The sequence below is a fragment of the Arachis hypogaea genome, chromosome 17 (genome assembly GCF_003086295.3).
Source record: "Arachis hypogaea cultivar Tifrunner chromosome 17, arahy.Tifrunner.gnm2.J5K5, whole genome shotgun sequence".
Classification (NCBI taxonomy): Eukaryota; Viridiplantae; Streptophyta; class Magnoliopsida; order Fabales; family Fabaceae; genus Arachis; species Arachis hypogaea.
The window spans coordinates 12,657,501-12,684,578 of NC_092052.1; the positions used below are offsets into that span (position 1 = coordinate 12,657,501).

General features: G+C 35.4%; 4 protein-coding genes and 1 non-coding gene across 6 annotated transcripts; 4 read left to right on the forward strand and 1 right to left on the reverse strand.

Annotated features, from left to right (window-relative positions):
• Positions 1–6,608: 6,608 nt before the first annotated feature.
• Positions 6,609–12,835, forward strand: LOC112764959 (protein NEDD1). The gene is made up of 10 exons (XM_025810806.3): positions 6,609–7,470; positions 7,610–7,722; positions 8,421–8,681; positions 8,777–8,881; positions 9,164–9,229; positions 9,349–9,570; positions 10,146–10,709; positions 11,406–12,026; positions 12,243–12,413; positions 12,495–12,835. Exons 1-10 carry the CDS (start codon positions 7,332–7,334, stop codon positions 12,600–12,602), a joined length of 2,370 nt encoding a protein of 789 aa, XP_025666591.1. The 5' UTR covers positions 6,609–7,331; the 3' UTR covers positions 12,603–12,835.
• Positions 12,836–14,077: 1,242 nt separating this feature from the next.
• LOC112765937 (folylpolyglutamate synthase) lies at positions 14,078–19,472 on the forward strand. The gene is made up of 16 exons (XM_025811811.3): positions 14,078–14,493; positions 14,585–14,730; positions 14,818–14,883; positions 15,112–15,221; positions 15,570–15,630; positions 15,801–15,884; positions 16,054–16,110; positions 16,265–16,325; positions 16,457–16,503; positions 16,625–16,702; positions 17,088–17,252; positions 17,350–17,634; positions 17,824–17,902; positions 18,115–18,267; positions 18,366–18,517; positions 19,025–19,472. The coding sequence occupies exons 1-16, from the start codon at positions 14,190–14,192 to the stop codon at positions 19,082–19,084; spliced, it is 1,908 nt and encodes a 635-aa protein (XP_025667596.1). The 5' UTR covers positions 14,078–14,189; the 3' UTR covers positions 19,085–19,472.
• Positions 19,473–20,259: 787 nt separating this feature from the next.
• TRNAV-CAC (transfer RNA valine (anticodon CAC)) lies at positions 20,260–20,333 on the forward strand. The gene has a single exon. It is a non-coding gene; the product is annotated as a tRNA-Val (tRNA).
• A 994-nt stretch (positions 20,334–21,327) lies between these two features.
• Positions 21,328–24,523, forward strand: LOC112764115 (uncharacterized). Of its 2 annotated transcripts, none has more exons than XM_025809647.3 (7): positions 21,328–21,486; positions 21,614–21,693; positions 22,319–22,358; positions 22,461–22,544; positions 22,796–22,961; positions 23,244–23,517; positions 23,976–24,523. In XM_025809647.3, exons 2-7 carry the CDS (start codon positions 21,640–21,642, stop codon positions 24,165–24,167), a joined length of 810 nt encoding a protein of 269 aa, XP_025665432.1. In that variant the 5' UTR covers positions 21,328–21,486; positions 21,614–21,639; the 3' UTR covers positions 24,168–24,523. The 2 variants fall into 2 exon arrangements, with proteins under 2 accessions (XP_025665432.1, XP_025665433.1); XM_025809648.3 differs by having other exon boundaries at positions 21,344–21,486; positions 22,503–22,544.
• A 536-nt stretch (positions 24,524–25,059) lies between these two features.
• On the reverse strand, positions 25,060–27,078 carry LOC112764116 (uncharacterized protein At2g39795, mitochondrial). The gene is made up of 3 exons (XM_025809650.3): positions 26,561–27,078; positions 25,599–25,942; positions 25,060–25,490 (listed from the first exon to the last, which is right to left on the reverse strand). The coding sequence occupies exons 1-3, from the start codon at positions 26,825–26,827 to the stop codon at positions 25,331–25,333; spliced, it is 771 nt and encodes a 256-aa protein (XP_025665435.1). The 5' UTR covers positions 26,828–27,078; the 3' UTR covers positions 25,060–25,330.

The window sequence follows — 27,078 nt, forward strand, 5'->3', positions numbered from 1 at the left end:
ATCACTTTATTTTAGTGCACTTAATAATTATACATAGTGGGGCATTTGTTTTAATAAATGGACGGCTTAAAATAGTCTTTTGGAAGGGTCCCATCACCATCTGAGAAGGATGATGTATCATCACAAGCCAAGTTGACTGCTCTAAAGTCTATATCCGGGTCTTGTAAATAGGTAAACAGATCCTCAGTGTTCGCTTCATTAGGATTTTGGGCATCTTGTAAATATGGGTCATATATGTCTGAATTTGGGCCTTCAGCATCATTTGGCATCCTTGCATCAATTTTGGTTGGATTTGGTGGCAAGGCATATACTCTAACACTTAGATCTTCAGAATTTATATCTTCATTATTTGGGAGATGTCTGGATGTGCTAGGTTTATCAGGAAAGTTCTGCTTTGATCTTGGAGTGTAAAAAGAGTACTGTCCAAATTGATTAATTATCCCTGAGGTTATGAATCTGGACTGAAATTATTAGATTGTAATTGGCGGAACATCAGATCTAAATGAGAGTCCTTTGATTACATCTTTATCTCCATATATTCCAGGTTGTCAGAGTTGACAAAGGTATTTGGCCAAGGCATTCAAGACTGACTTTTCATCTATAGGCCATATGGTAGAGTATCCAACAATATCAATCCTGTTCATGGTGTGTGGGTTACCACCAGTGAAGTAACTTCTCTGTACGGTGACAAAACAACAGAATTTTCGTTTTACCTGGGAAGGTTTGTCCCACAGTTGATGGCGATCAAGCATGTTGTATAACATTCCTCTCCATGCGTCAAATGGGGCATACATGGAGAATAATCGAACCAAATGGGATTGTGCTTGAGTGCTATTACACAAGATATGGTATATGGGGAAGATTGACACTATGATAGCACATGTATATATGGAAGACAGAGCCCAGATATACCACATCATTTCTTCTGGTATAGGTCTTTGGATTATTGGGATAGTGCAGAAAGGAGTGTCCATGTTGAGCTACCTGGGGTTCGGATAGATTTGGGTTATGACAAGAAGCTGGTGTAGCCAGTAGAACATGGTTTGTCTGGCTAGGCAATCTATTTTTAACTCTGTCTGGGGTCTTGCTTTGAGGGAAAAAGGGCCAATCTTTCTTCTGTATGGACTTTTGTGAAGTGGACAATCAGGAAATGGAATGGTGTATGGAGAATTGTGTATACTCATGGTGCAAATGTAAAGGACTAGTTTTGGGATTGGTTCTTTGGTAGGCCTAGATAAGAAATCATCAAGTGTGTTTTGGTGTCCCTTTATGTGTTTTACCTCAAATTTATAACGGGAAAATCAATCTTTCCATCGCAAAAGTTGAGAGTCTAGCAGGATCTTTTTTTTGATTTCCAACATTGATGGGAAAGAGGTGTTATCCATCTCCACAGTGAAATGATAAGAACTGAGGTGGAAATTGAATTTTTCTATCCTGCGTTTAACAGCAAGGATTTCTTTGTAAGTGGCATAGTAGTGTTTTTCTGATTCTTTGAACTGTTTGCTAGCATGAGCACAGTGGTGTCTTGTCCCATCAATTTCTTCAAGCAACACAACTCCCCATAATTCATCACTAGCATCTGTCTGTAATATCCTTTTTCCTGTGCTAGGAATCTTTAGAGGAGGGGGATCTTGTGTTATTTTCTTCAGGATTTTGACAGCTGTGGTTTGTTCAAGTCCTCATGGTGGGGTTTTATTTTTCAAGAGTTTTAACAATTGACTAGTGTGTTTGGTCACATCTAGAATAAAGTCTTTGATGTAGTTTACAATTCCCAAGAATTGTTGGACTTGTTTGACTGTCATATTTTCATCAGGAAAATGAATTAATTCTTTGACAATATGATTTTCTGGTTGAAAAAATCCATCTTTGAAGACCATCCCGAAAAATTCAATTTTTGTTTGAGCAAGGGAGCTTTTTTTTATGATAGCATGATTCTCTGATCTTTAATGATTTGAGTGAATTGGGGCAGGAGTGCCTTATGGGCTTCATTGTTTTTTGAGAACAGTAGGATGTCATCAATATAAATGAGTGTGAAATGTAAAATGGGCTCAGAAGATTTTGATCATTATTTTTTAGAAGAGAGATGGGGCCACTTTGAGTCCGAATGGCATTACTGTCCACTAATATTGGGCTTCAGGAATGCAAAAGATTGTCTTGTATCTATCTTCAAGATGAAGCGCTATTTGCCAAAAACCAGCTTTTAGATCAAACTTGCTGAATATTTTTGCTCCACTTAGCCTTTGTGTAATGACTGGGTTTCTTGGTAGAGAGAATTTGTCGTCTTGCAAAAAGACATTGAGTGGCTTGTAATCAATAACAAGCATCTTTTTTCCTCTATTTTGCTCAGCCCTTTTTTCAACATAAAAGACTTGACATGACCAGTTAGAATTGGTTGGTTCAATGAGCTCTTGAACAAGAAGAGCTGCACATTCAGCTCTTGCCAACCTAAGATCTTTAGGATTCATCCTTGAGTGTGTGGCCCTTGTTGGGTTGATGTCCTCATTCTTTTTAAAAGGAAGGCAAACATAAAAATCTGGATTCTTTCACAAAGGTACAGGGTGGTTGAATTGATCATGACTATCACAACAAGCATTAAGATGTTGTTGTTGGACCTCCTTATATTCATCTGGAGCTTCCTGAATTTCAAGGATGCTTTGTATTCCTGTGTAAGGCAAGAATTGTCTTTTGTAACTTAGGTCAGTGGGCTTAATATGTAGCCTATGGGTTCGAAAAAAAGCATCGAATCCAAACAGGACATCTTTTTCTGGGAGATAACTTCCCAATACCCTGAGCCAAGTGGTCTGACCTACAAATATTTCCAATCTAATAGATTTTTTGGAAATTAGATTGATGGTGAAGACTTCGTTGTTGGCCACTGAAAACGTCTTATGAAAAGGCGCCTATATTTCTTTAGGTAAGACATGTGGTTTTAGGACAGTGGCACAAGATCCAGTATCCATCAGTGCAACAGCTTTCAGTGATTTGTCATAGATGGAAATTTTGACCTTTAAGTAGAAATGAGGTCAGAGAGTACCATCAATCTGCTTTATTCCTAAAGACCCAAGATATCAAAGTTCTTCTTTTGAGATTTTTTATCCTTTAGGAGTTCTTGCGGTGACGGAAGCTATTGTAAAGATTGATCTCTCTGGTGAGAAATCATCTTCTGAACTGCTTTCTTTCGAGCCAGAGTCTTGAAAAACATATTGGGTATCACCACCTTTGTCTTCTTGCTCTTCAAGTACTGATTCAAGATCTTCTTCATCTTTTATGGAGGCTGCATCCATCAAAGACTGAAGCATTTTTATTTCTTTTTTTATCTTGTTGGGACATGATTTAACAAAGTGACCCTGTTTTTCGCAAATGAAGCATTTGTTTGATTTTTTGCTATGGAGGATTTTTCTTTTGAAATAGCGGAAAGATCTTTCCTTTCTTCTACCCATTCTGAATGTCTCCTGTCGGATTGTTCTAGATTGCTGCTGCCAATGTGTCTTCTTTTTTGACTTACATTCATAGATGCCAGGTTCTTTGCATTTGATCTTCAAGTAGGATTTACTACATGCCCCTTTGAGTTTGCCTGAATTTTGATTGAGCCGTTTGAACATCTGTTGTTGTTCACATAGTTTATTCAAGACAGCTAGAGCCAGTTGGTATATTTCTCCAATGGTGGTGGTAGCTACTTCTTTACGAAGAGTCATCATCATCCGTTGTAGTTCTGGCTAGAGTTCATCTGGCAGGGATGCCATAAAGACTTGTTTGAGTGGTGGATTATTATTTCCTCCAAGGGGATAATATTTAGCAATCATCCTCTTGTAATGTTTTTCTAAGTCCTTCCTATTGAGTGAGCAACACTTCATTTCAAAATACTCTTGAAATTTTTTTTTGGATAATTGTAATATCTCCCAAGAATTCTTAGTGTAGTACTCCCAAAAACTGAAGAGAAGTACTATTAATGAGTTGGAGTCTTTCATACTCAGAAAAGGTTATTAACCCATTCTCGGAGGTTGCCAGTAATCCGATTTATGAAATCTGCAAGGACTTGTCTACTTGAAAGATTTGGATTAGTCATGTTGGTTTCAATCCAAGTATCAAATTCATTTAACCTTTCCCTGTATCTTGAAGGTGGAATATCATCAAAGGTAAACCATTTGTTGGAAGTTTTTACTTCAAAAGATCCTATTTGTGGAGGATTAACTGAAGTTGTTGGTTCATCCTTTTTAGAGGTTATTTCTCCTTCTTCTTCTTCTACTGGATTGACCATGGCTATTGCTGAAAGGTCTGCTACATAGTCTTCTTCTGACCATTCAGCAGTTTCTTCTATAGATTCATCAGTGGTTTCTTCAATGTCTGATTGATTATTCAGAGTAAGGGTATTAATTGTTCAGCCTGGGGCATGTGATCCTTCTTTTATGCCCTTGTCTTTTGTAGGGGATCAAAGGGTATATCTTCTCTAAGAAATTTCCAGTCCTCCTGGGAGGACGAGGTCTGGGTTGGAGAGGTGGCTGTGGCTGGGACGAATAACGTCGTCCTTGAGGAGAGACAGATTTTTTGGTGTTGGCTTGTCTGACTAAATGATAAGTGGATTTGAAGATGGATTCATAATTTGGAGTTTCAGGTGGTGAATATGCTGAGGAAAATAGGACAGGTGAATATGATGGATATGGTTTAAGGTACATGGATAATGGATTTATAGCCAATGCCTGAGGTACACCCAATTTGTCTCTATCCATCTCAATCTGGCGGAGCTGGGCTTTAACTTGGTCCAGTTCTCTGCTTTTCTTATGGAGCTCTGGGCCAAAATACCTATTGCAATATAGGTTTTGAGTTCTTGGTCAAGTTGAAAAGTTTGTGTAGAGAGTCGGTTTCTGAGTTCAGCCACTTGTTCTACCACATAATCTATTTGTGTAGAGAGCCACTTGTTATTTCAACATAATCTTTGATGGATGTGCGCATACTAGCAGACAGTTTAAAGAATCAGAAAAACACTACTATGCCACTTACAAAGAAATCCTTGCTGTTAAACGCGGGATAGAAAAATTCAATTTCAACCTCAATTCTTATAATTTCACTGTGGAGATGGATAACACCTCTCTCCCATCAATGCTAGAAATCAAGAAAAAGATCCTGCCAGACTCTCAACTTTTGCGATGGAAAGACTGGTTTTTCTGTTATCAATTTGAGGTAAAACACATAAAGGGACACCTAAACACACTTGATGATTTCCTATCTAGGCCTACCAAAGAACCAATCCCAAAACTAGTCTTTTATATTTGCACCATGAGTACATACAATTCTCCATACACAATTATATTTCCTGATTACCGGCTTCATATAAACTCATACAGAAGAAAGATTGGCCCTTTTTCCCTCAAAACAAGACCCCAGACAGAGTTTTAAATAGATTACCTAGTTCGACAAATCCTGTTCTACTGGCTACACCAGCTTCTTGTCATAACCCAAATTCATCCGAACCCCAGGCACTTCAACATGGACACTCCTTTCTGCACTATCCAAATAATCCAAAGACCTATACCAGAAGAAATGATGTAGTATATCTGGGCTCTGTCTTCCATATATAGATGTGCCATCATAGTACCAATCTTCCCCATATACCATATCTTGTGTAATAGCACTCAAGCACAATCCCATTTAGTTCGATTATTTTCCATGTATGCTCCACTTGATGCATGGAGAGGAATGTTATACAACATGCTTGACCGCCATCAACTGTGGGACAAACCTTCCCAGGAAAAACAGAAATTCTGTTGATTTGTCACCTTACAAAGAAGTTACTTCACTGGTGGTAACCCACACACCATGAACAGGATTGATATTGTTGGATACTCTACCATATGGCCTATAGATGAAAAGTCAGTCTTAAATGCCTTGACCAAATACCTTTGTCAACTCTGGCAACCTAGAATATATGGAGATAAAGATCTAATTGAAGGACTCTCATTCAGATCAGATGTTTTGCCAATTACACTTCAAGAATTTCAGTCCAGATTCATAGCCTCAGGGATAATTAATCAATTTGAATAATACTCTTTTTACACTCCGAGATCAAGGTATAACTTTTCCGATCAACTTAGCTCATCCATACATCTCCTAAATAATAAAGATCTAAATTCTGAATATCTAAGTGCTAGAGTATATGCCTTGCCACCAAGCCCAACCAAAATTGATGCAGGGATACCAAATGATGCTGAAGGCCCAAATTCAGACATATATGACCCATATTTACAAGATACCCAAGATCCTAATGAAGCGAACACTGAGGATCCGCTTACCTATTTACAAGACCCGGATATAGACTTTAGAGCAGTCAACTTGGCTTGTGATGACACATCATCCTTCTCAGACGGTGATGGGACCATTCTAGAAGACTATTTTAAGCTGTCCATTTATTAAAACAAATGCCCCACTATGTACAATTATTAAGTGCACTAAAATAAAGTGATCTCTGTCACTTGTCTATGTAAAGTTAGAATGAGATAAGGCTTATCCTTATCTTCCAGCTGGCATTGTTATATAGGCTTGCTTAAATTCTGTAAGATTTTGTTGTCCTTCAGAGATCTCTATAAAAAGAGGAGCTCACTTCAGTTGTATTCAGATTTCAACGAACATTGCAATATATCTTATTTTTCTTACAAAATGTCCTAAATCTCCATTCTTTCTCTCAAAGCTTAGCTAGTGTTATTTCCTTTTTTCTTATCCAGTGTCATTAAATATGCTCTGGATTTGCCTCTGTTTCTAGAGGATCATGCTCATCAGGTTATTATTGTAAAAAATGATCACAATTCTAAAGGTTATTATTGTAAATTGAACATACAAATTTTATAAGTCAAAATTTCCATCATCACATATTGTAGGTTAAATGATTAGAAAAATACGTTTTACACTTAATAATAAATATATATAATAAATATATATTCCATCAACTTTGGTTGTGTCATTAGCTTAAGTTTTTATTCATTTTAATTAGTTATTCCATTTTAAATTTACACATATCTATTATTTTTTGAAGTTTGAAGCAAAGGCAACACTTGAGAGTCGCAAATAGTGGAAACCATAATATAAAAGGCGCTCACTTTCTATTTATTTGTCGTTCAAATTTTTCCTTCCTTTTTCTCTCTTCAACTTCTCTCTCCTCGCTCTCTGTAGGGTTCACCATTTCCAAATCCAAATCGCAAAACAAACATAAATCCCACCCATTTCCCCCCCAAAACGGAAAAACCCTTCCAAGAAATCAGAAAAACCTCTTAACAAAATACAGCGACCAGAAAAGCAACGGTTTTTTATTTTTACTTTTTTTGGGGGGGCGGATCCGTGAAATGGCGTCGTTGCTGGCGGCGAGCGGCGGCGACACCGTGAAGCTGTTCGACTGCTCCGTGAAGCCCGGCGACCCTTGCACCCTCAGCTACATCCCTTCTCCCGGTTCAGAAGTCAATTCTGTGAAGTGGAACCACACCAGTGAGTCCCTAAAATTCTCTCATAAAAAAATTTAGAACCTTTTCTGATTCTGCTTGCGCAGGTTTGCATAGAAATTTCAAGATTCAATAGAATTGAGGAGATTTTTGTTTCTGAGTGAATTTTGGTCTTTTGTTTGCAGATTTGGTTGTGGCAAGTGCTGGGGATGATAAGAAGATCTCGTTGTGGAGGAAGAATGGGCAAAGCATGGGGACCATTCCCATTGCTGGCACTGATAGTGGAGATAACATTGAGGTAATCTTCTTCTGTTTAGGGCTTAGAGAATGTAATTCCTATATCTGCATAACACTGAGAACCAACTTTGCCCTTGTGTTTAAATCCTCATTATAGTTCCTGAGGTTGAGAGAGCAGATTCCTAAGTCCTAAATTTGTCCATGCATTTATCAATGCGGGAAACTATAATGTAGTCCCTTAGAATTAAATATATCAGTCATGTTATGCTTGTGCATCGGGCACATTGATAACTAATAGAGTAAAACTTAAAAACTTTTTTTGTGTTTTAAGACCCGTTAGGTGGAATGTTAAAATCAACGGAAACTTTGATAAAAAGGATTTATGAATCAGGGGAAAGACTACCTTGTCTGAACTTGCCCTTTGTTGCATTTTTAGAAAATAAAAAGAATGAAAAGAATGACAAAGGCAGTGAGGCATCTTCGTATGATACTTGTGTTCCTTATTTGGTGTATCTATTCTAATTTTCTTTAAGATCCAGGTGAGCAAGACTGTAGATTGTCTGTGTTGTATTGTATTGCATCTAGGCTTACTTAACTGCATACACTATTTGGTTTATATTAATTTATTTGCTACAATTATATGGTTGCTCCCTTTTGTCTGTTTTGGTCCTGATAGTAACTTGATTTGAATCAAGCATGTTCACTTGGTTCTGTTGGGGTTTTATCATGCTGATATTTCCCCCTTATTTTTTAAACCAGGAGTCTATATCGGCTATCTGCTTCAGTAATAAGGCATCCAGATATATTTGTTCTGGAGGAAGTGGCCAAGTTGTAAGGATATGGGATCTGCAAAAGAAACGCTGTATCAAATGGCTGCGGGGTCATACTAATGCTATCACAGGTGTAATGTACAACTGTAAAGATGAACATTTGGCTTCTATCAGCCTTAGTGGGGACCTTATACTTCATAACCTTGCCTCTGGGGCAAGGGCTGCTGAACTCAAAGATCCCGATCAACAGGTTTCTCTGCTTTGTTGAAGCTTCTATGTCCTTAGTGTTTGGAATTGCATCAATGTTTGCAGACTAATCTCTCTTCTTTAAAATGTTAAGACCAGATGTTGAGAGTTCTTGATTATTCACGAGTTAGTCGTCACCTTCTAGTCACGGCTGGTGATGATGGGACAGTCCATTTGTGGGATACTACTGGTCGTAGCCCTAAGGTATGACATGTGTTGTAATTGTATAGCATGCTGTAATGTTAGCCATTTTTCTTGGTTTACAATTGAAGGTGCAGTCTATTTAGATAGTCTTAGAGAATAACATACTCATAATCGTCTAAATCATGTCTAGTCAACAGCTTAATATTGTTGTCGTTCACAGAGTTACCGTCTTCTGTAGCAAGTTCTTTCTTTCTTATTTCTTATTATTATTTCAAATGGATCAATTTGAATTGATCATATTCATTTTATGCTTCTTCTGCCCTTTGTTTTGGGGGAAAAAAGGTTTCGTGGATGAAGCAGCATTCTGCTCCAACTGCTGGTATTAGCTTCTCTCCATCCAACGACAAGGTTTCATTTTTCATGGCTTGTTTTAATTTTATATGATATATACAGTGAAACTGTTGCCTTTCTTTTATGTCTTGAACTTGGGATGATCTTGCTTTTTGACATGTTTCTCTCTTTGACAGATCTTTGCTAGTGTGGGTCTTGACAAAAAGTTATATACTTATGACTCCAGTTCTAGAAAACCCTCATCTTGCATTTCCCATGAAGCACCTTTCTCTTCATTGGCCTATAGAGATGATGGTTGGATGCTGGCTGCTGGAACTAGCAATGGCCGAGTGGCATTCTATGACGTTCGTGGAAAACCACAACCTTTTGTTGTTCTTCATGCTTATGGTAGTTCAGAGGTAATCTTTTGCCTCATCTACATCTGCTGGTTTTAATCCATTTAAGCTTTTTGTTAGATCTCACCTGACAATAAGATTGACTTAAGGAAGTGCAAGCACTTGGGTGCTGCTGATGCATTTTTCATCTTATGCTGACATGGACTAATGGGACTATTTAAGCTAGTATAAGCTTTCCAATTTACATATAGAGTTTTGTCTCAATCCTGGATGAGGCAAGTTAGGCAATATGAATAATGTTCTATACTAGATGGATTTATTTGTGCCTTTTCTTTTAATTCCCTAATGCGATGACCTGGGTTAACAAGTGACCTTATCTATGCTAAATATACTCATGATCTGTCAAATAACGTGTCTGTATGTTTACGGAAAAATGCAAATTGAAAAATCTTTTAAATAATGGGAGTCTTTTAATGATGTCCTAAGGTGCTCCCATGTTCATTGGTCATTCAAGAATATAGAAATAATCAAAATATAGAAATCTTTTAAAAGCATTGATCTCCTGATTTTTGATCTCTGGTTTATTTTCAGAAACTTAGTGTCATCTTTTTCTTCTAAATTATTATGGCATGCAACAGGCTGTGACAAGCTTGTGCTGGCAAAGGTCAAAACCAGTTATTGTTAATGAAAATTGCTCTGCTGAGACTGCTCTTGTGGGAGATGCAGTTGAAGATTCAATCCTTATGCCTGATCCTTTACCTTCTGCAACTGCGTCGAGTGTTTCTCTGTCAACATCAGTGTCCACCACAAGGAATCCAAGTCGTTTGAGTGCTTCCATTGACACATCATCATTTACAGCATCCAGCGGTGGATTCACATCAAGCATACTGAATTCATCTATAGCAGAAGAAACACCACTACGAAACCCTTTATGGCCAGGTGGACACCTGTCAAGGTTGCAAGCTACACGCTCTAGTTATAACTTCAAGGATGACATGGAGGTATTCTCCCCGCTTGTGGATGTTCAGCCAATAGCATCTTCACTATGGGATGACAATGGATCAAAGAAGGATGGCCCATTTGGAGATAAGAAACCTTCATCGTCACTGTTTCCATCATCCAGTCGAAAATTTCCAAATTCAGAGGAAGGAATTAGTGATCATCCAATATTAGATTGGAAATCTGCCTCAACCGGCAAGCAGGTTCGTTTCTCTCATTGCCCTTATTTTGAATTTAACTGATCCACTAATCTATATACTTTCAATTCACAGTCCAACATATCTTTATTTAAAATCTGCCTTCCATCTTCCATGCCATCAGTGAACTTGTTAATGTGTAGCACACTAGCACTTAAATTTGCTAACATGCAACGGAAGAACTTGGTTTGTTGAGGGGGAAAAAAGGCAAGATTGTAATTATTTTCTTTGAAATAAAGAAGACAATAAGATATCAATTATCATATAATATAACATATCCTAGAATATCAAAACGTATCTGCGATGATAGCATAGAATCAATTCTAATATCTATTTTAATTTTAATTTTATGATTTTTCGTATTTAGCTAGGATTAAGAGTATAGTACTATGATAAATATGACTTAGGATTTTGTCTATTTAACACATTATCTTTCTCAGTCACATCAGATCATACTAATATTCAGTCTTTATTCGCACCTCTCTCTATCTCTCTCTCCCCCCGGAATTCATAAGAAAATAATGAAATTCTACTATGTAAGAATATCAATTAGTTGTGTTATAAAGTGGTTCATAAATTGTTGTCTGACTTTAATTCGTTGTTGCACTTACTCAGTCCACATGGAAGTTCAATTTAATATTAGCTTTTGCCTGATAGATTATCCTAGTTTGACTGATCATATTGCAAACTAATTTGGTGTAGGATATAACACAACCTTCCTTTCCACTTGTGGGGTCAACTACTCCTCCATCTTCAAAGAATGAAGATTCATCTTCTATCACGCCTCCGGAAGCTTGGGGTGGTGAGAAGTTATCTGATAAATACGCTTTCGTACGTCAGCCTGTCAATGCTCCATCTCGTTTGGGGATGTTGGCTTCTGGTAGTCAGAGTGCAGGGTCAACATTATCTTCATTACATGATCCATCCTCATCATCAGCTCTCAGTTCCTATACAAGTTCAAGCCTAAGTTTTGCCAATTTACGTGCAAAGGATGTCTCTACAGGCCAAGAGACTTCACTGGGATTTTCTGATAACATGTTCCCTACTTCTTTGCCTCTGTCCATCAATACAAAATCTAGCCTTGGTCAGGCAAATAGCGATTCTCCGAGAATCCTTGATTCCCCCAAAATGTCATCCTTTACTCGGAGGTTTTCTACGTATGCAGAAAGAATAAGCACTACCTCTGCATTCAGTGATGGAGTATCTGGTTCACCCAAGATTAAGAAATCGGGTGCAGAAACTAGAGAAGAACTTCTAAATACCTTGCTGATGAAGACTGATATATCTGCTCCAACAGAATCTGGCTCTCTTCCCCTTGCAAATGTAAGTTATGCATACAAGATAATTAGATATGATGATTTCATCTACTGCATGTATTGATGTGTGCTTTTAGAACATTTTTCTCATTGTAGAGTCTTCTGCTACTGTGCTTCTGACTGTAAATTATTCATCGAACCCAGTATGATAATATGTTAATACATATTTATATTAGTTGTTTTAGTTTTCTTATCTTTATTGAGTTATGAAATTTGATGATAGGGAATAAGCTCACAACCGAAAGCATCTCAGTTAGATGGACAAGGATCATCATTCACGCTTCAACTCTTTCAAAGAACTCTTGAAGAAACTCTAGATTCCTTTCAGAAATCTATACACGAGGATATGAGAAACCTTCATATCGAAATTTTAAGACAGTTCCATCTGCAAGAGGTTTGCCTATTGAGTTAATCAGTCATTTTGATTTTCTTTTATTTCTTCCAACCCTTTTTTATTAATTGTCAAATTCGACAGATGGAAATGTCAACCAAGATGAATGACATTTTGGAAATCCAAGCTGAGTTGATGAAAGAAGTAAAGTCTCTTCGTAAAGAAAACCAGCAGCTCAGACAAATGCTATGATTGATGTGAATACAGTTGAACCATTTTTTGTTGTGTTTTTGCTGATTGCCTTTGTGATATTTCTTTTACAAATTGGCAATTATTGTATGTCTTATTATAGGCTTCTTGATTGTGTATTAGCTTTTAGAGGGTGGTGTTTGAATTGCTTGTTACTGGAAGAGAGAGAGGGCTTTCAATATATGTACAGAGATGATAATTTTTCAAAAATGGAATGGAATGTCTTTGTTGGGCTATCTATGGCTTGCAGGCTTGATATTTTGAAATTGTGTTATTTGTATATATGATGTGAGATATTTTGTTAAGGTGCGTGAGATATAGACAATCACCTCATATAATGGCAAATAATGTATGAATCAATTGAAATATTTTAAGCTACAGGATTTAACTGCTCAACAGATGTACCAGGCTTTTATGAAGAGTAATGCTCACCTTAAGTGCTTTATGAATTAAGTCCAATTAAGTTAAACAATAAGGCTTGGAATAATGTTAGCCACAATTGATTTTTGTTATGTTAAATCAACTTGGTTAACAAAAAAATTTGGACGTGTAGTTGATTGAATTCTGTAAGAGGTTAAATGAGTTGTTTGATATAGTTCCATTTAATAATTGGTTGACATAGTTTACTGCCATAACTAATGTGTTAACCAACCGAAATTATGGAATCCAATTTATTGAATTTAGTGGGATTTGAAAACCATTAGAACCAAAAGGCAACAGCATAACGTGAAGAAATGGAATGGATCAAGTACAGAAAAGTTGCCACTTTCATTGCAGTCCTGACCTAACGAGACAGAAAGTGTTTGATGATGAAACATTAAATGTTAGATAGCAGCATCACAGGAATTCGGGAACAACGGCTTTTCAAATCCCCTATGATATTATGCTGTTAGATCTCATAAAAATATTCCATTAATAAAGATGAAAATTCACACTTGATGTACTACCAAACAAAATTTTCAATTTACACATTTATTAGTTAACAGGAATAAAACATGTGACTATGTGAGTGTGCTTCCCCACTCTGACCTTCAGAAAATAATAGATGTGTGTGTGACCAGAAAAAAAAAACATAAAATTATGTTATAAATTTTGAAACATCTTTCTAGTAGTAAATTAAAAAAAAAAAATAATGCATTTAATATCCTTCCCTTTAACAATCACCATTCACTGAGATAATTAAAAATAAATTTAAAGAGAATGTGCATTTTTTAAGTTTCAATTACAGTGAAATTAAATCCTAAAGTAATCTTAAGATTGAAATAGTATTTGAGATATTAATTGTACTAAAAAAGTCTGAAATTAACAAAAGTATATAATGTTTAATTTCTAAAATTCATTGATAAAAAAAGGACTTAAAAACTAACGTAGTATATTTTTATTAATTTTAGAAATATAATAAATATAATTGAAATTTAAAGGACTATTTTAATGTACACTACTAATATGAGAGACCAATTTAAGATTTATCTCATTACATTGTCCACAAAGAGTTTGTAACTAGTAAACATTAATTTGGTCTAAAAGAAAAAAGTTTGTAAAATCAATTTCAAAAGATTAGTCCAAAAGAAATTGATTTTGCTCAAGTCTATGAGTTTAGAACTGATTCGAGACTTCACTCATTGTTTTCTCTCTTCTTCTGTCCAACAGCCGCGATTTACCAAAAATCCAAATAAATGGAATCAAATTAAAAGATACCACAAAAAGATAACTCCTTTTTATCCTTCAATCTCAAATCCATCTTCCATTTTTTCCCACTCCACCTTAACTCATTTGTCCCTTTGTCTGCTTTCTTCGCGGAACCAATCGTCTATCTACTTCGCAAATTCTCACACTCTTTCTGCTTTTTCTGTTTCATTCAGAATTCAAGCCTTAATTGTCATGGCTGAACAAGGCATATACTCAAACACCTCTCCTTCATTTTTCCAGCTTCTGGGATGCTTCAGCTTAAGTAAAAATCTGATTTTTAATTTTGGGTTTTGCAGAAGGTGGAAATGGGTCCCCAAAAGCTTCATCTTTGACCCCTTATGAAGAAGCATTGGATGCTCTGTCATCTTTAATCACTAGGCGCACTCGTGCTGATAGTAGCAATATGGGGGATCAGTTTAGTCATCTTTTTGAGTACCTAAAGGTAACAAAGTTTCTGAGTTTGGTTAGAAAATTTTGGGTTAGCTTTGTTGAGATTGCTCATGTTAACAACGGTGTGCAATTCCTATAGATGCTTGATTTGGAGGAAGCTATTTCAAATATGAAGATTATCCATGTTGCTGGCACCAAAGGAAAGGTACTTTCTCTTAACTCAGGTGGTTGCTTGGAAATGAAGCTATCATAAGAGGTTCAGTTCAAAACTTTAAGTGAATTCAAATGTGATTTGGTAGTTTGTGAAGTTAGATTAGAATTAAGACAGAAAGTGTAGCTATGGATCTCCGCTTAAAACTTTGATTATGTTGTAGTTAGTAATTCTATGCTTATTTTAGTGATGGAAATTGTTCTTTGAACTTTGGTTGCTTAGGGATCTACATGCACTTTTGCTGAATCTATATTACGTAACTGTGGCTTTCGCACTGGCCTTTTCACTTCTCCCCACCTCATTGATATCCGAGAAAGATTTCGTTTAGATGGGTCAGTCTTTCATTCATTTGTTGATTTTATTTCCTTTTACTACTTTTCATCCATCAAGTTGCATCATCTTTTAGTTCATTATCTTTTGGAGTAGGTAATTTGAAATTTTGTTTCCAGCTGCTTAGTCAAGGGTGCACACTCATTTAGCTTATGAGTTCTGAACTGCACTTGTTTTGTGACAAAAATTTATTCTTTTAGTAAAGTAGCTACTGAAATTGCCTCGTAGTTTTACCTCTGTTCTTTAGCTAAATTTAGGCCTAATGAAATATATTATATTATATGGTGCCATTAATTAAAATATATCTGCAGTTCTTTGATTCGTTAACATTATTCTTGTTGCTCCCGCAGTATGGAAATTTGTAAAGAGAAGTTTTTAGCATATTTCTGGTGGTGTTATGATAGATTAAAGGTACGTTTATAACACTTTATTAAGCCATAATAATTGCAATTCTGGTGTATTATAACAGTAATGTATGGAGTGCAAGCCTGGTTACTTTAGTGATCACTTCCAATTATGGTATTCGTTGATGTTTGCTCATAATATTAACAAAACTGTTTTCTTATTCTGGTGGTACTCAGGAGAAAACTGATGATAATATTCCAATGCCTCCCTATTTTCGCTTCCTTGCTTTACTTGCCTTCAAGATATTTGCAGCAGAACAGGTTTGATATTTATGCTTTGAATTCCCATGCAAGTTTGTAGGTAGAGATACAACCCTTTTTTTGGGAAAAAGAAAGAGAAGGGGGGGGGGGGGGGGGGTTGCGATGTTGGTGGTGTTAGATGTTGTGTTATTAATGAATAGAGGTTTCTTCTTTTCAAAATTCTTTGCAGGTAGATGTTGCAATAATGGAGGTTAGATTAGGTGGAAAGTATGATGCAACAAATGTGGTACGTATTATTTTCATTTCGACTGAAATTTGTTGTCCCCCTATTATTACAAGATTAAAAGACTGCTTGATTGTTGACTCGTGATATTTCCATCGATGTTCTCAACATATTTCATATCTTGAAACAAGCTCATGTAGTATCGTTGACTCTTCAGGTTCGAGAACCTGTTGTTTGTGGTATAACTTCCCTAGGGTATGACCACATGGAGATTCTTGGTTAGTTTTCAATCTTTGTATTCTTGATAATACCTTATAAAATTCATGAATTGTCAGAATATATCTAACATGATGTTGCGACGCCAATGATACTGTTCATTCAGTTTATTTCTATTGGATTCTGTTAACAGGGAATACTCTTGGAGAAATTGCTGGTGAGAAGGCTGGTATATTTAAGGTATGTTTAGGTTAAAATATTTTCTCTAGTTTTGAATATGAATGCCTTTTAAAATCTCTGTCTGTCCTTTCTTTCTAAATCCATCAATTGTAATCTATATTTTCTATTTTTCTCACTGCAGGATCAAATCCCAGCTTTTACGGTGCCTCAGCCTGACGAAGCAATGCGTGTGCTTGAGGAGAAGGCTTCTCAATTGAATGTAATTGTGTTCTTTCATGAGGCTGTTTTGTTCTTAGCTTCCTGAAAAGAATCTAAATAACTCATCAGTAGGCATAATTGTATAACAGTGGCACATCAAAAATCAAGTAACATGATACAACGTTCCATGTGTTCGTTCTGTATTAAGAGTGAAATATCTTGTGTCAATGTGATGATTTCAGCAGCAATTGAACATGTGCAAGTTCATTAATTTACTTTGTTGAGGCTATATGAAGATCATCATTATGAATATTTGAATTGTTTTGGAAAGGAGTTATGCATATCTTATCATATACATTCTTCATTTGATCAGGTTGTGCTTTCATCTTCATGCGATTTTCCATTTGTCAAGGACTATCTGAAAGACAGGGTATATGTAACTGCAGGTACCCCTTCAAGTTGTAACCCCATTAGAGCCGAGTTTGCTAAATGGTTTAAGACTTGGTCTTGAAGGGGAGCACCAATATCTGAATGCCGGTCTTGCTGTCGCACTGTGCTCGACATGGTTGAAAAGGACTGGCCATCTTGGAGACGCTAATTTGGAGCAATCCGTAAGTTCTAAAGTAGTGCCTTTGTTTCCTTCTTTCTTTCTCTTTCTTTTTCTTTTCCTTCAGTGCCTCACATGTATATATATATACCTGCAAGAAGAACACTTTGCCGGAGCAATTCGTAAAAGGGTTAACAAGTGCGAGTTTGCAAGGAAGGGCTCAGATTGTTCCTGATCAACTCATCAACAATGATAGATCAAACGATCTTGTCTTCTTTTTAGACGGGGCTCATAGTCCTGAAAGCATGGAAATATGTGCACGTTGGTTTTCTCTTGCCATTAAAGAATACAACCCGGATCAAACCTTGTTTACTCAGCAACCAGATAGTTCTAAGTTCTCACTTGAAGTAGTGAAGATGCACCATGGCGACAGAAAATCCACTCAGGTAGAATTCCAACTTTTATATCTTGGTATAAAAGCTATTCCTGGAATATCATTTCATAGAAGTTCAGAAATTAGCAGTTAAAGTTGGACATGAAAGCCGGTTTTTGTTCGAATATTTAAAAGCTCATGAAATAAGACTGCAAAAGCTGTCATGGAAAATTTTGGGGTTAAGTAATTGAATTACTTGCAGATATTGCTATTCAATTGCTTGACTGTACGAGATCCGGATTTGCTTCTTCCTCGCTTGATGAAAACATGTGCTGATCATGGTTAGTAGTCCATACTCTAGATTTTCTTACATCACGGTTTCATAATAATGTCAGAATCCTAATTCAATATTGATAGAAATAATTCCGGAGACTAACAATGTTTAGCAAATAAGTGGCAGCATTAAGTCTGAGACATTTATGTCTTATCAGGGATAAATAAAATAATGCAAATTTGTTTACCTATTCATAATTTTTTCCCATTAAAATTTTAGGTGTCTACTTCAAGAAGGCCCTCTTCGTTCCAAGTGTATCTGTATATAACAAAGTTGGATCCCAGGCTATGGCACCAATTGATTCGAATGTTGATCTGTCATGGCAGTTAACTCTCCAGAGAGTGTGGGAAAATCTTATGCAAGTCAACAAAGGTGTTAATCTTTTTTCTTCTCCTGTGTGGGAAAATCTTATGCAAAGCTTATGAAATTATCGGAAATTTAATCTGTGCATGATGACTACATCTTGGCAGGCAAAATTACGGATGTAGCCTCTGAAGAACTAAAAGAAGATATGGAAATGAGTGCTAGTAATTGTGAACATAGTGCAGTGTTTCCGTCATTGCCGGTGGCTCTCAAATGGCTTAGAGACAGAGTGCAACAAAATCAGTCGGTTCGTTTTCAGGTAACACAAATTAGTAAGGAGAATTATCATAAGATGAGAGAATTTAATGACTAAACTTGAATCTAATGTAATGTTTCCCTTGATAGTTGATATGCTTTATTCTAGTTATTCTCATCATTTAGCTCACTTTTTTAATTCACTTTTTGTTATACTTGAAGGTGAAAGCTCACGTGAAGTTGTCTTCATGTGAAGTTGATAATTAAAAATCATTAGATGATAATTTAGTCCAACATATCAAATCATCTAACAGTTTTCAGCTATCAACTTCAAATGAAGACAACAACATCTGAGTCTCCACCATACTTGAAATCCTGAAGCTCACAATATTAGGGTAAGGGAGTGTCATGTCTTTCAAATATTAAAGCGAGTCACTGCATATTTTTGGAAAGCGAAGAGTGCCATATGTAATATCGCCGAATCTTAGGAAGCGGTCAATGTAATTTACGCTTGTTACAAATGATTGCAATTTTCCAACTGATCAAAATTGTGTGGTTGATGATACAACAGGTCCTTGTGACTGGTTCTTTACATCTTGTTGGTGATGTGCTGAAATTAGTCAAGAAGTGATTCATTGGATGAATTTGAAGGCTTCCTTCAAAGTTATTTCTAAATACATGTGGTGTTAATATTCAAGATGAGTTCTCTCTGGAGTTAACACTGATTGAAGTGATATTGATATTTTGTTGCCAAGAACAAAAATGATACATCCAAGTCCATTGGTTCATCCTCAGGATGGTGACTTTCTTGCTGCTCCATTTCCATACTTGATACTTAAAAAAAAAAAAAAAAGAGAAACACATTACCCATAAATAAGTCATTTGGGTCTTTCTTATTTTTAGTTTTGATTCTTTCTGTGAGATTTACTTAAATTTGCTTATTTTTTACTTTAGTATAAACACACGGTATAAGTAGTTAAGTACTATAAATAACACTATTTAATATTTTTCTTCTGACATATTCAATTCATTAAGAGCAAAACATATTTTTAAACTCACTAAATATTTAAAAAGTACTTATAAATTATCTTTTTTTTTTTTTTTTAAAAAAGACAAAACTCATACTGTGACAAAAAGAATTCAATCCACCTTTCTGATCTTTAGCTGATGTGCCAAATTTGGCTCTATCAGACTATTAGTAGGAAACAAGAAAGTAGAAAACATCATTTTCTTTATAAAAAAAAGAGGAATGCTAGGGGGCCAGCAATTTTGGTGTTTTGTAACCATCAATTGGCCATCAATAGTGTTTTTAATTGTGTGAAATTACATCTAATGGTGGGAGATCACTTACTTTTGTTTTGATGGTTAAGTGCTGGCTAGAAAACACAAAAGTTGCTGGCTCCCTAGACTTTTCCTTATGTAACTTAGAGTAGTTAATGGAAAAGAAGCATGTACTTGTAATTTAAGATTTATTGGGATTAATACTTTGTATAACAGTGCATTTTTTGTATATTTGGATAACCATAACTTGTCATATGATCATTTGGGGAGATGGAGATACCTAAACATAAAATCCTCTATGATATCTTAAATAACTATGAAAAATTATTAGATATTTTTGGTGTAAATTATAAATCTTAAATTGATATATTAATTGAATAATAAATTATTAATGAGTGTTTATAATAAAGTTATTTTAACATAAGGTATAAATTAACTGGAGTGTACATATTTTTATTTTATTTTCAATAACTAATAACAACTCTGTTATGATATAATGACGTCTGAAAAAAACTCTTCCATCTTGTCTGGGTGGTGTAGTTGGTTATCACGCTAGTCTCACACACTAGAGGTCCCCGGTTCGAACCCGGGCTCAGACATGTCCTTTTATTTATTTTTTTTTCCCAAATAAACGGGCCTGTTAATATTCCCCACCTTCATACTTTATGATAATATAACCCACTTCATCACATGACCTCTTGTTCCGGGCCCATTGCAAGAGCCTCTATCACATGAGCCTCGTTGTAAATCAGGGCCTGCGTAGGGAACGAGGAATAAAAAAAATTGACTAATAAATATTTTATTTCCTGACCCAAAAAAAAAAAAAGAATTCTTTTGATACTTTAAATTAAAAGTCGAATAATATCCCAAACTTGTCTCAGATAATTTTAGTAGACAATTTGATTATCTAAAAATTTTAATTAATAAAGTAGTCTTTAACTTTTTATTTTGTTAAACAAATTAATTTTTCGTCAAATTTTGATAAAAAAAATATTATTTATTTAATAAAAGGTCTAATAATTTTTATGAATTTTTAAAAGTTTTAGAATAGTCATAAAGTCTAAAGACAAACAATATGATAGAAGATTAATTTATCTAATAAAATAAAATTTTAAAAATTAATTTGATAATTAAAATTTATTAAAAATTAAAATATCAAATATAATTTTTTTTAAGAATTAATTTGAGATATAATTTTTAAAATTCTTGAACATATTGTGAAACGTGAACAAAGAAGTGTTATTCACATGCTAATAATAAAAAAAATTAAATAATATTTTAAAAAATAAAAATACTAAGTAAATTGTATATATTACTTTTATAATCAACTTTAATTAATTTTTTATATTTTTGATTTAATTAAAATATTTTATTATTAATTTTTAAATTATTAATTAATTTAATTAAATTTAATTATTAAATTGACTTAGTTATGTAATATCAAATTTATGTCACTCATTTTATTAATTATTAGTGTTAATTTTAATAATAAGACTATATTAAATTTATTTAAAATTTTTTAAAATTAAAATAAAACGTCTAAAACATTAAACAATAATTTATTCTTGAATTAAATAACAAAAAAGTAATCAAAAGACCAGGTACGCAACGCGTGTGGTCCGGGGAGTGAAATTGAAGGGTGCCGGGTCCAAATCCTGTGCAGCAGAGACCACGTTGTCATCGTTGCAGCCTCGCACCTGCACCTGCAGCTGCACCCACGTTCCTTTCGAACTACGAAAAGCAACAACCTTGGTTTGTTTCTTTTCTCTCTTCTTTTTCTTCTTTCTAGTTTCCATTTTCCAATCTAGGGCTCAAGATTCTCCCTGCGAAGCTTCCAATGCTTCTTCTCCCACTGTGACTTGAGTCAACTTCTCTGTAGCTTCTCTTCGGTGCATTCTGCGTTCCATGGAGGACTCTTACACCGGTCTCCCAACTAGTCACTTGCTCGGTTCAGTTCCTGTACGCATCTCTTTCTCTTACTTTCTTTGAATCTTTTAATTCATGCTTTTGATTTTACGTTGCTGCTTTTAGTTTATACTTGTTAGCTAGATGCATAATGTGCGCCACAAAACTGATTTCTTGAATTTAATAATTTATGTTGGCTCGTTGTGGAAATTGGGGGAATTATGTTTGACTTTCTAGAAAAAAAAAAAAGAGACATATAAAAATTGGTTGCAACAGTGGTTCTAGTTTTAGGGAAAATTTTGAAGAATTCAGGAGATTAATATTCATTGCTAAAATGAGTTGGACACTGCCAACACTTCCATTGTTCAAAATAGGTTACTCACTCTCAATATCTGAAACTAGTGTTAAAGAGAATTTTGCTCCTGTAGTGAGCTAATCTGACTCAAATCAAAGATTAGACTAGGTCTAATGGATTTCATAATTTTGACCTCTTTATGACTTTAGCATTTAATTGGTCTCACTAGCTTGTAAATTGTATAGTGTGATTAGTGTCATAGGAATACTTATTTGGATTACAAACTTGACTGATCAAAATTATTCTGTTTCCCTTTCATATTTTAGTTGGTTTAAATTTATTTTATTAACTTTGCGTGTGTGCTTGTTTGTGTTTGGTGTTCAGGCTGCCACAAATGATGAAAATAATACTGCAAAACAAGAGGGTATGGAGTTATAAAATTGATTTTTATTTTGTTGCTGCTTGTGAGATATTTATTCTTTCCTACTTTCGGTCCTCCTAATTTTACTTATGAACCTACTTGTAGCTACTGATGCAAATATGCAAACATTCCCTCCCAACCATGCAGGAGACAGAGGACGAGGATATCATACGCTTGACAATCCACCTGGTATGTTTCCAGAATTGTGGGCAGAAAAGATATAGTTGTTCCATTGCCTGTTCTTTGAATAGCAGCTAACTTAATTATTTTCTGGATATTGAATGATCTTGATTGTTTTTTTTCCTATCTTTAATCAAGTCAACAACACTGATTGATTCCAGTTTTACACCATATTTTAGAATAACTTCCAGTTGTATTTTCATTGGCACTTGCTGGTATAATGAGTCATATATTAATATTTAGTTTATTCATCGTTGCAGAAACTTTTGAACAACAGTCAGCAAACAATTGGAGGGGAGTCTTTAGTGTCTCATCCTACACACAGTATTTCAATGTAGATACAGATGTTGTCATATTCAGATTGATAAGTTCGTTTAATCCATACGGTGGAGACTTTTTCAGCAAGATAGATGCTAACCCTGATTTGTACGTGCTTCTTTCCTTGTATTGCTATTTTTCTATCATCGATGCAGAGACTTACTTGGATTGTATACTACAATATAATACTTGGATCAAAACTGCAATTGAATTGGATGTTAACATTTATGGTTAAACTCCTGCCAACATCCCTTGGCTTTTTCGGCTTATTATTTGTATACATTTCCTGAATTTATTCTCCATTTTCAGCATCCAATCCCAACAGCATAAATTATGCATATTAATCAGCATCTAATGCCTAACATTGCAATTATTTTTATGTTATTATAGATATGGCCTTATATGGGTCTCAACAACATTGGTTTTTGTACTTGCCGCACTTGGGAATCTTGCTACATACCTTATGCAAAAACATACAGGTACCAGTACATCATGGAGCTTTGATGTTGGCTATATGAATGTGGCTGCATGTGCAATCTATGGCTATGCAATAGTGGTCCCTCTCGCATACTACTTCTTCCTTCAGTATATGGGTTCCAATGCTAGCCTCATTAGGTTCTGGTGCATGTGGGGATATTCCCTCTCCATTTTCATAATATCCTCTGTAAGTTTCTGATTTCTTCGTTGTGACGAATTGCGTAATTATTAAATAAATACATTCATAAATCTATTTTTATTATCAAGTGCATATCTGCAATGTGGGCGATCTGCTAAAAACTATCTCAACAAAATGAGACATGCAAAACTAACCATCATAAATAAGGCCATGGATCTCAAACTTGCGTCTCTTACCATGCAACTAACCATTAGAACCAAGGCCATGGTGATAATATGATAGCATAGGATGGATCCATGTTCAACAAATTTTGTTTCAGATGGCCGTTAAGCATAAATAACAGTTCTCTTATGATTAAAAAGTTAAAACAATTTATTTTTCGAACTTAATACATAGTTTCTATCAATTGATAGGAAAACTACATCATTATCTATATAATATATTTTTTATTTTGTATTGTTATAGTATCATTATCTAATTCATCTTGTTCTTTGGGATAATTTCAGTTTCTGTTGTTGATTCCGGTTGAGGCTCTTCGGTGGCTTATAATAATCCTTACTGGTATAGCCTCGGCTAGCTTTGTTGCCTTAAACTTGAAGTCTTGCATAGAAGGCAATGAACTTTCAGTGGCTATTGTTGCCGCATTTTTCTTGCAAATAGCTTTGGCAGTCTTCATCAAGGTTTGGTTCTTTGCATAGTTATTGCTGGTGCACACCATTGGCTTGGTTTATGCGAGCAGAATTGTCTCTAGAAGAACTGGTTTGCGTTTTTCGGATTTACTAGTCGAGAAGGATCAGAGGTTGTAGCATTTGTGTAATGTTTGAACAGCTTGTGTTTCTATGTAAATATACTATATCAGCTTAATCTTTTCTTCTCTCTTTTTTCTGGAGGAGATTTAATCTTGTAGTTCTTTTGCTCAAAGCCAAGTTATCTCCGTTTTGAAGATGATATTGTAATGTCCCAGTTCTCTCATGACACGGTTGATTTTCCCAGTTGAAGATGTAATGAGTATTTTAACATTTACGCCTAATTTATTACATTCTCCCTTCTGTTACATCCAATTATAAAATCACTTTTAGGTTTCTTACTATAGAATGGTAATGATGTTTGTGAGAGTATAAGAACATCCGAGTTGAAATATGATTCTCAAAGCGGATGTTCCTCAAAAGGAGTGGTGATGATGCCACAGGCAAAAGAGATTCATAGAATGTTTTAAGAAAAAAAAAATTTGCTGTATTTTATTAATTCCTTAACAAGATATATATATATAATTGTAAACACAAGCCCATTTCGATCTGAAATAGTTTCGCTTTTGCACAATTTTTAAACCTTAAACAGAGAGTAAACACAAACCCTTTGATTGAAATCAATAGGGAAGAATAAAAATCCTAATTGATCCATTAGTCAAGTGATAATAATTCTTCCGTTAAGCATATCTTTTACTTTTAGGGTTTAGTTTCAAGACTAATGAATGCCATAACGTGCTCTCATTCTCGACTCTCGACAAAATCTCTAACTCGAGTTCTCTGTTTGATACGCGTAATAAAAAGATGGAAGACCAAAGGCACGCATGAAACATTAACTAAGAAATGAACGACTAATACTTGGCTTTCTTTATAATTTTCCCAAAAAAAAAAAAAAAAAGTTGTCAAGCTCATACAAGAAAATGCGCCAAAGAGGATACACAAACAAAATTAACCAAGCACTTTAGAGACATTACCTACTTCTAATAGCAACTATCACTAAACCACAGTGACAGGGTATCTAATTATATTCCCCTCTGAATGTATGGCATCAACGCATATAATCAGGTTATTAAGACAAATTTTCAGTGTTGCGTGTTCTTGCTTAAAATAACGTCTCATGCTTCAACGAATTGCTTGAGCTTCTGCAACCAGACCAAGTATTCCCTGCTATCCTTGTTGATCATGTACTCATGCAAGAAATTGGTTGTGCTAGGCTTGATTCCTCTAATTTCTAAGTACTTGTGGAAAGACTTTTGGAGGCCCTCGTCCAAATCCCTGTAAGACAGGAACACAAAAGAAGTTCAGACAGGGTCTAGAAATTACACTACCAGAATATTGAACTGTGAAATGAAAAGATTCTGAGTGCAAGGAGCGGAGACTTACTGGAAGTCTGGTCCTTCGTATGCAATCTGATCCTCGCTGGGTTCGGCATTCTTAACAGACAAGCTGTCAATGACGATCTCATCGGGGTAAGCCACACAACTGAATTCCAGATAGGGCCCATCCTTCTTGTAAACACTGACTGAAAGCGGAATGCTTGACTGAGATGCTCTCTCACTCTCATCGTCGTCGTCACGACCATCATCATTTTCTTCCCCAGTGACCAGATCAGGCATGTGCACCTCAACCTTAATTTCCTCACCTTGATATGTCCTTTCAAGCATTATAGTCTGCTGTCCCGGCTGATCAAGTATCTTAAAAGGGAAATTACTTGGAGCCTCATCAACCTGTCTCCATAAAACCAAAAAAAAGTGTGATCATACAACTACTTTCCCGAATTTCAACAAGAAACTCCCAAAATAAATCGTTTAAATATAACTTTTGTACCTATAGTTGTATCCAAATTTGATCTGTCCAGATAACATAAATATTTTCGTACAAGTCCACATAGTTTCTTACAATTTATGCTTTAGTGACCAAATAAACAAATAAAAAAAACTATAAGGACCAATACTTCATAAAATTATGAATAATTAATTATAAAAAAATACAATTCAAGGGGCAAGTGGTGAAAAGAACACAAGATTGGTATTTAATGGCAAGAACAAAATAAAAAAGAGTAAAGCACATCACATATAAGAAAGAAGAAAAAAAGCACTAAATTTACGAGATACACTTCAAAAGAAAAATGACACTACTAAAATTAAATAATGCATAGAAGTTTTTATGTGAAACAATGCTACAGCAACATTTTTGAGTCAACGAAACATCAAACCAGGGGAGGGAGCTAGAAATAATAATCAACCATCATAATAATCATTGAATTGAGCTGATTACCGAATCCCTTTCATTATCAAGATCATCATTTCACAGAATGATGAAGAAAGAAGAGCAAAGAAACTTACAGTGTGATTGTCGGTTTCCTGGGCGCAAGTGATCTCCGATTCGATGACGCGGAGAAGGTTCTCGTCGGAGGTGGGCTTGTTCTTATAAGCCAAAGAAGAAAAACCGAACGTCGGAACCGCTGAGTCCTTTTGCACGTTCTGGTTGATGGCTCTCAACAAAACGGTGCCGTAGCTACTCTGCCGCTGAGTGTTCTTCAACAATTGGCCTGCAATCACAAGAGGCCTTGCGAAAGATCCAGACTTGCGAAGAATCGAGCTGAACGCCATTTCCGAAACTGAGGGGGAGAGAGAAAAACAGTCGAAGAGGGAATGGGGTTTTAATAGGGTTTAAGACAATTGGGAAATTTTCAAACCCTAAAACTTGTAGTAATGTTACACAAGTGAAGCTCTCTTGTATTCGGCCCATTCTTTTTTCTTTGGACCGGTCCATAACGGAAACGAGTATTAACATAGCCAACAATCCTGTCCCAGAAAAAATCATAGCCAACAATAATCCGTTTGGGTTTGAGGCTATGCCT